The sequence below is a fragment of the Setaria italica genome, chromosome VI (assembly GCF_000263155.2).
Source record: "Setaria italica strain Yugu1 chromosome VI, Setaria_italica_v2.0, whole genome shotgun sequence".
Taxonomy (NCBI): Eukaryota; Viridiplantae; Streptophyta; class Magnoliopsida; order Poales; family Poaceae; genus Setaria; species Setaria italica.
In genome coordinates, this window is record NC_028455.1 from 4,537,146 (window position 1) to 4,549,627 (window position 12,482).

General features: G+C 43.8%; 1 protein-coding gene across 1 annotated transcript; it reads left to right on the top strand.

Moving 5' to 3' along the window:
* Nucleotides 1–4,394: 4,394 nt before the first annotated feature.
* LOC101766547 (protein PAF1 homolog) lies at nt 4,395–10,932 on the top strand. Its single transcript, XM_004972745.3, has 12 exons — nt 4,395–5,499; nt 6,144–6,212; nt 7,008–7,115; nt 7,216–7,396; nt 7,476–7,555; nt 7,677–7,796; nt 8,091–8,196; nt 9,088–9,174; nt 9,256–9,321; nt 9,425–9,499; nt 9,597–9,749; nt 10,300–10,932. The coding sequence occupies exons 1-12, from the start codon at nt 4,769–4,771 to the stop codon at nt 10,408–10,410; spliced, it is 1,887 nt and encodes a 628-aa protein (XP_004972802.2). The 5' UTR covers nt 4,395–4,768; the 3' UTR covers nt 10,411–10,932.
* The last annotated feature ends 1,550 nt before the right edge of the window (nt 10,933–12,482 follow it).

Here is a 12,482-nt window from a genome sequence, read left to right on the forward strand (position 1 = left end):
AAGGAGATGTAATGAGCTGGCTAGTAGGCGTTGAAACTTCAATTGCCGCAGTTTAGGATGTTGCTTTGCTTAGTGTGCGATGACGCGATGCTTCAGGTTGGTGCTTCGAATAAAGATGTTCCTTTTTCTCCCTAGAACTGAAAAGAACTTTGAAATCAATTATATGGATTAAAAGGAACGGTTTCGGTCATAGGCAGGCAACGCCCAATTTTTAATGTTTGGCCTTTCTTCCGAAACATTTTTTTTAAAAAATAAACCTTTGGGGAAATATCCTTTGAAAGCAGTCCCCTAAAAATCATCTTTGGCGCTGTGGTGATCTTGCACGGAGAGGTAATTTTGAGAAATCGTTTCTCTCTGGCTGCCAGTTTCTACCCTAAAAGAAAAAGATAGAAATGGTTAAAATGTAAAAGTTTCACTTGAGGCAATCACCCCCCGTGTTGGCCGTGTACCAGAAAAAGGTTGTCCACCGCCATCAATTTCTTGGGCCCCGTCCGGCCGGCCCGGCCCGGCCACGGACGCGGGCAATTAAACACATCTGCAGTCCGGCAGCCGTGTGCCGCTGCCGCTGCTGCTGTCTCGTCAGAACTAGGGTTTCGCTTCAGTTTTTCAACCGGATCGGAGGCCAAGTTCCTCCCTCCCTCTCTCTCTCTCTCTCGATCCACAGTGCCACGTAGTACGAGTACTGAAAGCACTTGGCCCCCCGTCGATACTTTGAGCGCTGCGCGGACGGCGGCGTCACGCATCTGCCGGACGATCGATCGAGACGGTGACGATCTGCTCATCATCTGCACCCTGTTCTTGCGTTCCGTGGCCAATTAGTGGAGGTGGAGTGCCTTGTTCGCTTGCCTGTGTGGTTACTGTCAGTCTGTCATGGTTGACGGGCCTGTTTGGCAACCATGTGTTAAAGTTTAACACCTGTCACATCGGATGTTTGGATGCTAATTAGGAGTATTAAACATAGGCTAATTACAAAACTAATTGCACAGATGGAGTATAATTCACGAGACGAATCTATTAAACCTAATTAGTCCATGATTTGACAATGTGGTGCTACAGTAACCAATTGCTAATGATGGATTAATTAGGCTTAATAGATTCGTCTCGCGAATTAGCACAGGGTTCTGCAATTAGTTTTATAATTAGCTCATGTTTAGTTCTCCTAATTAGCATCCGAACATCCGATGTGACACTGTTAAAGTTTAACATCTCGTATCCAAACACCCCCGTAATCTCAAAGCGAAGAGAGATGAACATTCAGACGAAAGCGATTGCAGAGGTTCGGCACTCAGGCACACGACGCACGGTTATGTTTTCTGTTTTTTGCAAAGAACTGGATCTTACAATTTGAAATTCATGTGTCCACTTTGTTTGAAAAATGATGGTGATAAAGTTGCAGTCAAAGGAAGGGATCCTTGGCCTCGCAAAAGAGAGGAGGAACGGAGGTAACAACTGTGTCAGATGCGGACTAGTATGCAGTAAAGACCTGCCTGCTGCACAGAGAGCTTGTTGGCTCCCTTTTAGCATGCGTGCGTGTTCTCGCTTCTTGGTGGCCCGGGGGTCTATAAGCGGGAAACGGATCAAAGTGACAGGCCCATGTAGACTTCTGGCCTTCTCTTTTCAGGCAGCAATTCAATACTTCATCAGTGGCAGTGCAATGTTCAGTTCAGCACCGGATGAGGAGCACTGCAATGAGTTAACGAGGGGTGTTTGGATACTAGGTGCTAAACTTTAGCAGTGTAATTATGCTAATTCGCGAGATGAATCTATTAAGCCGATTCATCTCGTGAATTAGACTCCACCTGTGCAATTAGTTTTGTAGTTAACTTATGTTTAATACTCCTAATTAGCATCCAAACATCCAATGTGATGAGTGCTAAACTTTAGTGGGGTGTATCCAAACACCTCCCGAAGCTAGCGAACCCAGCTACAGTTTTTTTTTTTTTTTTGCTTAAAACTTCAAAACCAGAATACCAGATTAGCTATTTGAGATTTTGACGATGTTTTGGACCAATACATGTTACCACGGAACAAGGCGTTTCTCCAAGGAACTCCGTTTTTGGCAGGTTTTGAGAACGAGCAGTACAGGAGAACGCACGGAGCAAGGCAAAGGTATAAAAAATAATTGTACGGAGGGAAAAAAAGAGAGCAAAGGGTGTACATATGGGCCTCAGGATTTTGAATTGCGGTTAGTCCTCCTCCTCCTTGGGCCAGCCACCTGCCAGTTCCCATCACAAACCTACTTACAAAAATTTGCTAAGGGTATGTTTGGATGTAGATATATTGATCTGTTGGAATTGAATTGGGTGCTAATACCAAATTAGTCTAGTATTGGTATTAGGTTGTAATACCAAATCTATTGTTTGGATGCAGATAAAATTGCCGGTTAGAATGTCACAGGTTGCAAATCCAATTCACGTTTGGATGTGTATGTCCTAGAATTGAGAATTGACCGCCTTGCTAAAAAAAGAATCGATTGCTCCTCTTCGGATCTAAAAAAAATAGCCGCATCTTCTCTCCACGGCGCTCTCCCATAGTCGCTTTATCCTCGATGCGGGCACAAAATCCCCCCCACCCCCCACCCCCCACCCCCCGCTGCCTAGACCGGCCTGGACGCGGAGGTCTACCCCCATCACGTGCAGCCGCCGTTGCTCGCCCGGGCTGGAGCGCCGCCTAGGCCTCGCAGGAGAAGGCCGCGCCGCCCGCATCCGGGGCGGAGCTCGCCCGCACCAACCTTGCCTCATTGGAGAAGATGACAGGGATCTTGTTGGAGAAGAAGAGGGGGCGGTGCAGCTCGTCGACGGAGGGAGCTAAGGGAAGGGTGGCGTTTCTCGAGCGGAGGAAGGAAGGGAGGGGCGGAGTAGCTTGCTGGCCAAGGGAGGCGGGAGGGGCCGCGTGTAGAAGAAGGATGGGGAGGGGCGGAGCGGCTCACTAGCGGGGGGAGCTAGGGGAGTAGGGCACAGCTCGTGCCGACACGGGCGGAGGTGCGACAGTCGAGAGAGATAGATATGCGGGGATGGGAGAGAATGATTCCATCCAATACAGAGGGGGTTGGCTCGGTATTGTGGGTGAGCTGAATGCCCAGTTGGTATTGAGGCTCATTTCCAATTCTGAATTCTAGAGCATCCAAACAGTCAGCATTCGGAGCTACCACTACCAATTCCAAATTCTGAGACTCAATATCTACATCCAAACGCTACCTGAACGCCTTTGTGGCTTGGCTTGCACACATAAAATCATCTCTTCCTTACTCATTTCAACCTTTTTTATTACAACAGGACAAGCCACGTCACAAAGACTGGCGATACTCGTGATTAAATTGTTAGAGCTTTACCTTTTACCTACTCTAAGAAAAGCTCTACTTCTTTTTACCTTTGTTGAACCGTTTGTCATCATCCCGTTCCTTTGCTAAATTTTCGCCATCGCCGCCATATTTTTTGCCACTAGCTCGGAGTAGCTCTAACCGGCATCATAGATTCCATCCTTCTCCCTTCTTCACAAAAGATCTAGGAACTCAACTTCTCCCATCGATGGAAGGATCTCCAGGTCCATTTGCTGATGATGTCAACCTCCTCGACCTCCATGATGGCACGAGCAACCATAGGTACGCAGGATTTCAACCTTTTTGGTTTCTAATTTCTGAATGCTTAAAATTTTGATTTTAAGTACACTTTGTTGTAGACAAATCGATGACATACGAGGGATTACAAGTTTTTTTTGGTAATATATAGTCTAAGCCATGCCACAATATCGTACACATGCATGATTAGATGTTGAACCTCTACTTGTGTTGTTCGAAACATGACTACAAAATATTATACCGCACAACTATAAAAATAAAATGAGGAAGGACTTTTGTTAATCTTAGGTATATCCTTCTAGTTTTTATGAACTTATAAATACTTCTTCCATTCCTGAAAAGTGCAATTCTAGCTTTTTTTTTATACAGGTTAGTGGTGGTGTGAAAAGACTCTCATACCATCATTTGTTGGCCACATGCAGTTAGTTTTGTCATGCAAATCAAATCGAAGCACTCAATTAGGAGGGCGGTTAAATCCAATTCCTAAAATTGTACTCTTGTGATTTTTTTAAACGGTGAGTATTGCAATTTTTTATGGAATGGAAAAAGGAAGTACTAAATTTTAAGTTACCTATGTACGAAGATTGAACACTTAATAAACACTTTTTAATAGTTTCCTCGTAACAAGCAAATAAAGAAACTGCTTGGACGAAAGTGTAAAAGACGCAAATAATTAAATGCTCCAAAGCAATCATATGCCATTTTCTTGTTAACCCCACATCTGTATCATGTCAAGCTAACGTTACCAACTCCTATTCCAGATAAGCCGTTGTCCTGCAAATAACACAGAAGCCACCAAGTATAAATGCAAAATCTTTCCCTGCACAAAAAAGTGTAAACGCTAAATTTGAATTGATCTGCAAATCCTTGCAAAATTCATCCAAAATAATTCAAACTTGGGGGCAGAATCACAAGCGCTCGAGAAACAAAGCACGCCGCAATCTCCCCTTCTCTTCCACCCTCGCATCCGGCTCCTCGCCAAATCGCCGACCACCTAGCGCCCCCGCACGCCGCCGCGCAGATCTGGTGGAGTAGGTCCCGTGGGCTCCCAGCGCGCGGTTCTAGAAGCTTCTGCGGTGGCGGCGACGGAGGAGGAGTCGGGGGAGCGAGAGAGGTCAGAGCCAGAGGTGGCCGCGGGCCCGAGGTCCGTGCGCTGGGGTTAGGGTTCGGGCAAACCCTAGCCGCCGCGCCATGGCGTCGTACAGGCCGTACCCGCCGCCGCCGCAGCACCCGCCGCCCCCGCCACCGCAGGGCGGCTTCCCGCCGCAGATGAACCCGTTCGCGCCGCCGCCGCCGCAGCAGGCGCCGTACGGCCGGATGCCGGCGCCGCCTTACCACGCGGGGCCCCCCCCGCCGCCGCCGCCACCCGGCCCGCCACCGCCGCACCAGCCGCAGTTCAATTTCGGCCCCGGCCCCCCGCAGCAGCCACTGCCCCCGCAGCAGATGTACTACCAGCCCCCGCCGCCGCCCTACGGTGGGAACAGCAACCCGCCACCTCCTCCCCCTTCGGTGCCACCCCCGCCTCCGTCCCCTCCCCCTGTGGCTCCGCCCCCGCCCCCTCCGCCTCCGGCCCAGCCGCCGCCTGCCCAGGCCCCGCCGCCCCGAAAGGAGCAGCAGCCTAAGGCAGCGCTGCCGAGGGCAGAGACCGAGGAGGAGCGTCGTGCGCGTAAGAAGCGCGAGTTCGAGAAGCAGCGGGTGGAGGACCGGAAGCAGCAGCAGATGATGCGCGAGTCGCAGGCCACCGTTCTACAGAAGACGCAGCAGACGCGCCCTGCGCATCAGCAGCCATCGCAGAGCCGTCACCACCACCCACCGGGTGGCTCTCGGGCAGTGGCAACTGGGTCTCGCCCAGCATCAGCGCCCAATGCTGAGAGGTTTGAGAATCGGCTCAAAAAACCAACAACGTTCCTGTGCAAGCACAAGTAAGTCGAGCCAAGTTTTGGTGTTTGCTAGTGCTAATCCGGGGACAGTTTTGCTCATTTAGGTTTTAAGTGTGTGCGCCCGCCAAAATTTCAATTCCCAGCATGTGGTTGGGTAACATCTTGATTGGCCATGCATGCTAGGGGTGTAGAACATGGCCACGTGTGCAATCCTTAATTAGTGGGAGTGACACAGGCTGCGTGTTAGAAGTTTGTGCGTCATCGTTGAATTGTACGGCTGTTGGGATTAAAGGCTCATTCTTGTCTGAATTTGTTTCATAGCTTCTTTGGATTTTGTGCTTCTCTATGTGTTTGAAGAGATAAGCAATTCAGCTTACTTCTGGAGAACTATTGAGAATATAGTGCTCAAAAGGTTGATGAGTTGTTCTACTGAGCAATTTCTTTGTTATGACTTGTAGCAGGGCAGGCACATCAAGACTTAGTAATTGTATGAAAAGTGTTACTCTGATAAAATAGCAGTTTTCTGTTCCCTGTGTATCTAAAAGTTTCTGAATATGTACAGGTTTTATAGAGCCTTAAACAGATCCCAATTTGTCAAATATTTAAGTCTCGGTGATCTATGTCTGTTTCGTAATAATTGTGCACTTGAATGATCCTCTATTACCTTTTCTTATTGGTTAACACAGGTTTAGGAATGAGCTTCCAGATCCAAGTGCTCAGCTGAAATGGCTGCCCCTGAATAGGGATAAGGACCGGTAAGCATTATTAGTTGTCTACTCTCCTTTTTTCAGGGCTGTTCTGTTCTGTTGCTACTTTTATACTAGTAACTGGCATATCTGGAACGGTACAAGCCATATTCCAATATTGCTTGTCTACAGATAAGGAAAGCCGTTTTTGCTTGTAGATCATAAAGAAGATATAAGCCTACCATTGTTTTTGTTTTCCGCTGGCTGCCAATGTATCCCTTATTTTGCTGTTTCAAATTTTTTTGGTCATTTCATACATTATGGAATGGGTAAGAACACACATTCATCCCTGTTGCATTGATGCCTAATCTAATTATTTGTGCGGGTGATGGCTATACTGATTTGAAGAATTAATATAGGCAGGTGGGTTTTATACTGGGCTAATATGGGTAAGCCATATGCCTGTTGGAGGGTTGGTGCTACTGTTAGCACGCTCATTTCACCTGACCAAAAAATTGAAATCAATTGTTTCATTATTTCTGCTACTCATACATAGAGATGGTACCATGAGCTTATTGCTTCACAGGAGATGGTAAACTTACGTATAAAGTCATAAATATGACATAATTGGATGTCCTTTGCCACTGCCACCATGGCATGTCTTTTGCGCTATGCTGCTTTATTATTGTAGAGTTTTTCCCATAGCTATCTGCTTCCTTGCTACCTGTAGTTTGCTGTAAGCTTAGTATACCTTGGATCTTTATGCTGCTCTCAATTATGCTTAACTCTGGCATTTTAAAAGCTTTTCAAATTATCTTGGAGGCCACTATGCTCACTCTGTTTGGCTGTGTACTGCCTTTTCAGATATACCAAATACAGGATAACTTCATTGGAGAAAAATTACATGCCTAAAATGATTGTCCCTGAGGATCTTGGGATACCTCTCGACCTACTTGACATGAGTGTATACAAGTAAGGATTATACTAGAGTAACTTAGACCAGTTTTCACGAGTCTGATCAGTCTCTGAGGATTTATTGTAGTATCCCTAATTCATACTGATCATGTCCCAGCCCCCCTGCTGTTCAGCAGCCTTTGGCTCCTGAAGATGAAGAGCTATTGCGAGATGATGAGGTCCTCACCCCTATTAAACAAGAAGGTATAAGGAAAAAGGAGAGGCCCACTGACAAAGGTGTTTCTTGGCTGGTCAAGACACAATATATATCTCCACTGAGTACTGATGCAGCTAAAACGGTAAAGCATATTGAGTTTTGTTTGTTCTTAGTTGCAGTTAACGATATATATTAAAGAAATTGCTTGGTTATGTATGCAGTCCCTTACTGAGAAGCAAGCAAAGGAAATACGAGAATCAAGGATGGGTCGCAATGCTTTCCTGGACAACCTTAATGATAGGTTTGGTTCTCTTTCTATTCGTGCTCCTCTTTGGTTTGTAAAGATTATCTTGTGCTGCAACATGCATACCTTGTGTTCTGTGTAGTCATTCACACTATGTTCCCGTTCATGTGTATATCAGAGAGAAACAGATCAAAGCCATCGAAGAATCCTTCAGAACAGCCAAATCACGACCTGTTCACCAGACTAAACGTGGGATGCAAGTTGAGTGGGTTATGCCTCTGCTACCTGATTTTGATAGGTATTTACTTCTCAGATGTTGATTTATATGTACATTATTCATTTTTTATACCAGATGTGGTGCCGGTAGTTTACTGAGCTATGCCTTCTTACCTCTTTATTTGTGTATCTATGAAAAGAAAAGGCCCTTGCTATATGACCGGAAAGTTCATTTTCTTTAACAGTAATTTGTGAAATTTCCCCTATTGCTTCATTACCCTTTTGAGGTATAACTGCACAAAAGTTTACCTTAAGAGCCATATAGAAAGGTTGGATATTATGTTACTCTTATCTTGACCTCTGTTCACCTAAACAGGTACGATGATCCGTTTGTTATGGCGAATTTTGATGGAGATCCGACTGCTGATTCTGAGCAGTACAACAAGCTTGAGAGAACTGCACGAGATGAATGTGAATCCCGGGTTAGTTCCTTTTGCTCAATTTTCTTCTGCCCTAGGATTTCTTATTCAATTGCAATCCCCTCTTGGATATAGGTATATCTAGAGTTTAGTGGAGGTACTGTAGTATAGTTCAAATTTATGGCATGCCCATATCAAAGTGAATTCTAGAGTCTAGACCAATGTTACCGGGGCCTGCCATGTCTTTTGCTGTGTCGACTCGTATTGCTGTGTCTCATATCAGACACCTCGGAGCGTATCAAAGGCAAAAGCTGAAGGTTTGAAGCTATATGGGAGGGCCAGGGCTGGGAAAGAAGAGTGGAGATAGAGAAGGGAAGGCAAAGGATGCCAGTGCAGGAGACAGAGAACTGCAGCCATGGCAGGGCCGTGCGCAGGGGCAGCCAGATCCACTGAGAGGGCTGTTGGTAAAACTGAGAGCATTGGACAGGCGAGGACATGGGCTATCATTTTACGTTGCTAGCCCTTGTTGTTGGTGATGGCTGGCAGCGAGCAATTTAGAGTGGCCGTATGAGGGTTTAGGGTAAGTCATGGTTAGAGGTGGCCTAGTGGGCCGGAAACGGCACCCCTAATTTATTCTCTTTTATTTTTTCCTTTTAGATGCATCATGCATGCTTGGGTCGATCAATGGCATATTTATCAGTAGGACTCAGGAGTGTGATATTACAGCAAATTCTATAAAACAATTTCTGATTCTATTTTCTGTTTGAATTTATTTAAAACAAAACATATATTAGACAAACCTCTGAATGCTCTTTTCTAGAGTTTGTGGAATTGGACACCCGCACCCGAGTTGGACTTCAATGCATGCACATATTTCTGGACATGGCTCCCAAATGACTACACCTAGATGACGGCCTTGCTTATATTTGAAACGTTTTTATGTTTTCATGGCAGGCTGTGATGAAAAGTTTTAGTGTCAATGGTTCAGACCCTACAAAACAAGAGAAGTTTTTGGCATACATGGCCCCAGCACCCCATGAGGTATGAATTTGTTCGGGTATATTTCTATTCAAAACGTTATGCACTACGTGATTCTGATGGTGACTATTGTTGTTTCATCAGCTTGCCAGAGACTTGGATGATGAAGATGATATACAGTATTCTTGGCTAAGAGAATATCACTGGGACGTATGTGTTGTTTTCCTACTTATTCTTTGATTGTGTCTATTAGCTGGTGGCATAATACTTATCCGTTCCACATATGTACATACGTTTCTTGTTTCTGATTCAGGTAAGAGGAGATGATAAAGATGATCCTACAACATACCTCGTCACGTTTGATGAGGAGGAGGGTGCAAGATATTTGGTAACTTGTTATGTTCATTCTCAATTAATTTTGTATCTGAGAATTATTCTTGGCACATGAGTGTAAACTGATGCCATTTTATTGGTCCTTTCTGCAGCCTCTTCCTACTAAGCTAGTTTTGCAGAAGAAGAAAGCTAAGGAGGGGAGATCTGGGGATGAAATTGAGCATTTTCCTGTACCTTCCCGAATTACTGTGAGCAGAACAGCTCATGGTGGTACCATGGAGCGTGGAGAATCTTCTGGCATGCATGTAACGGTTCAGTCTTTCTTGTAGTTCATCATGAAATCTCTCTTTTGAGCTAAAAAAATTATTAAATCAGTTCTCTGTTTCTCTAAGTATCTTATGTAAGCATTTTTCTCACTGAACCTTATGTCTAATCGCTTGACTTCTTGCTATTAATTCACATTATTGCTGTCACAATCACTACCTTCATGTGATCACTAGAGCATTATTCGATTTCTGTTCTCCTTTTTATGCCATGTTTTACATGAGAGCACACTACTAAGAAAAACACGTGATGAGCGCACCCCCTATTGAATACCATTCTCTTCCTCTTGCTGTCTCATAGACCATTCATTGTTAATCCTAGTGATCGATGAACAAAAGGATGCAATCTTAATGTAACATACATTGAATGATATGGGACACTTTATGCAAATGTACATTTGCCTCTTCAAAGTCCTACAACAAATAAAATAGAATGTATTGTCACTCCTAAAACATGAAATGAAAAGGAATAAAAAGCAGTTGTTTTATGCATTACATGTACCTTTTAATTCAAGGTTTTCTTCGTTTATAGGAGAATTCGAAGCGCCGAAGATCTCCTGTTGATGATGATCTTGATGAGCATCCAAAGCATTCTCGGGGAGAAGATATGGAGCAATATAGTGGAGATGAATATTCTGAGTGATTATCTGATAAATCGTAATTATCTTGCACCAACAAATTTGATCAGCACATATGAAGCTCTAAAGATCTCATGCATATACTGTGGGGCCTTCATAAGTGGTTTATGGTGCATGGTCATGCAATGAGATGGTGCCTGACAGAGTGAGGGCATTCGGGCATTGATGGTTTTTGAAGGGCAGAGTATATGAAAGAAAGCTGAGTGTAACCGGACTTCGAGACTTTGATCTTTGTAGCGATGGTAGAAAGTGAGACATCATTGTAAAGAAGTCGAATCTTTAACTCTTGAAGTGGTTCTCAACTCTTTGTTTTGATAATATAGACTTCCCATTTTGCACATTTCTTTTTTCCTCTTTCCTTCCCCAATTGATTGTGTAAGTACAAAACTTATTTATCTTAGACTGGACAGATCATATTGTGCTTGCTGCCTTTTCTGGCAGTCCTGATGATCTGCATATTGAAGTTCATACATTTCTGCACTATGAACATCTAATGAAAATTGGAGAAGCATGATGAGAAGAATAAACAGCTGGTCCACATGTTCCAAGATTGAGAAATTCATGGTCGTCTGGTATAGTCTGTGGGATTATATTCGTTTTATTAGTAATATGCCTTCTTGCCCAAAAGATAATGGAGAAGATAGAAGAGTAACTATCAAACAGATCTTTGTGGCCCGTGTGTTGCAATTTTATCCCAGAACATAATGGTGAGTTGTGATGACTAACTGTTGATAGTGTTTTAGTGGCTGTGGTAACAGCTGATATGCAGGAGATGGCTATTTATTTCCATTGCTGCGTTTGCCTCAGCTTCAGCGCTTAAAATTGAAAAGATTACTGGTCATTATCTTAGCATGCAGGACCAGTTTCTTTGCCGGCAGCCAGGTATCCCTTGTCCTTCATCTAGTATTAATGTATTATTGAATGTATTTTGAAGTTTTTATGATGACATTCAACATTGACATATTTTTTCATTTGCTGTTAGGTTTGGCGAATTTTATGGATGCTAATGTATTGGATTCCCATCAAATTACAGCAATTGTGTTATGTATGACATCCTGTTCTCCGATGCCCTGGTTCCTTTCCAGCAATCATTTGGGGGCTTCAGTTCTCCATGTGTTGTTTACATCATAATTTGATCCTAGCTGTTGCAAGGAAAATCGCAGCTGTAGGGTGAACGGACTGTAAGTCACATGTTCCTTTGACATTGTTACCAGTTGTTCACTATGGGATTCTTGCAACCTCTGTATTATGCAGTCTTTTGAGATACACGTTGCATCACAATGGGATTCAATTTCGTATGGTCCATGGAAGTATATTTATAGGTTCCTAGAATGCTGTCCGCGTCATTCTAGACTCTCGGAAGTTTTGGAGTATCTGATACTTTCGGGAATGTTCATGTTTATGTGCCTGATTGGAGAATTTACTTATTACCACTTACCAGCTCCTTAAGTAACTTTTGCAGTTAAATTTGTGCTGATAGTTATTGGCATGGCTAAAGTTGCAGACCACATAATTTCATTTTCCATACTTTTTAGTCCCAGCTGGTCATATTTTCGAAATTCAGTTGTGTAATTGGACACACTGCTAGTTCCATTTGGATTTAGTATCTGAAATACAGGATTATTTAAATGCTACTTATGAAATATAGGATTATTTAAATGCTACTTTGTCTCGCTAGTGCTTATTGGCCTTTCTGTATGTTTGCTGGAAGTCGTCACATGTTGTTTTTGGCTACATGCTCTGGAAAAACAATCCAATTTATCAGCGGCATGAGAGGTGAGATAGGACCCCTGTGAAGCGATATGCACAGAAGTCATGATGTGTGGAGTACATAAAAGATGCAAGTACTGATCGGTTTGATGTTTTATTGTTTCACTTGCTGGGTCACCCAAGTAGCATGTGTAAACAACGAGATAGTAACTTTATTTTAAAGAAGACATCATGTCGTTGTATCTGGACAGGAACTTTATTCAATTGAATTGTCTTTTATGTCAGCTAGGCCTTTCTTTTTCTTATTTCCTTTTCCCTTTCAACTGTTTTTGATTGGATCACCAAGCATGTGTAATCATTCGTGTTC

Excerpts from the sequence above, each read along its gene's own strand:
- LOC101766547 (XM_004972745.3), top strand. The coding sequence starts at position 4,769 with ATGGCGTCGTACAGGCCGTACCCGCCGCCGCCGCAGCACCCGCCGCCC. Across the intron at positions 9,175-9,255 it reads TGGCCCCAGCACCCCATGAG|CTTGCCAGAGACTTGGATGA; the intron begins GTATGAATTTGT and ends TTGTTTCATCAG. Across the intron at positions 9,500-9,596 it reads AGGAGGGTGCAAGATATTTG|CCTCTTCCTACTAAGCTAGT; the intron begins GTAACTTGTTAT and ends TCCTTTCTGCAG.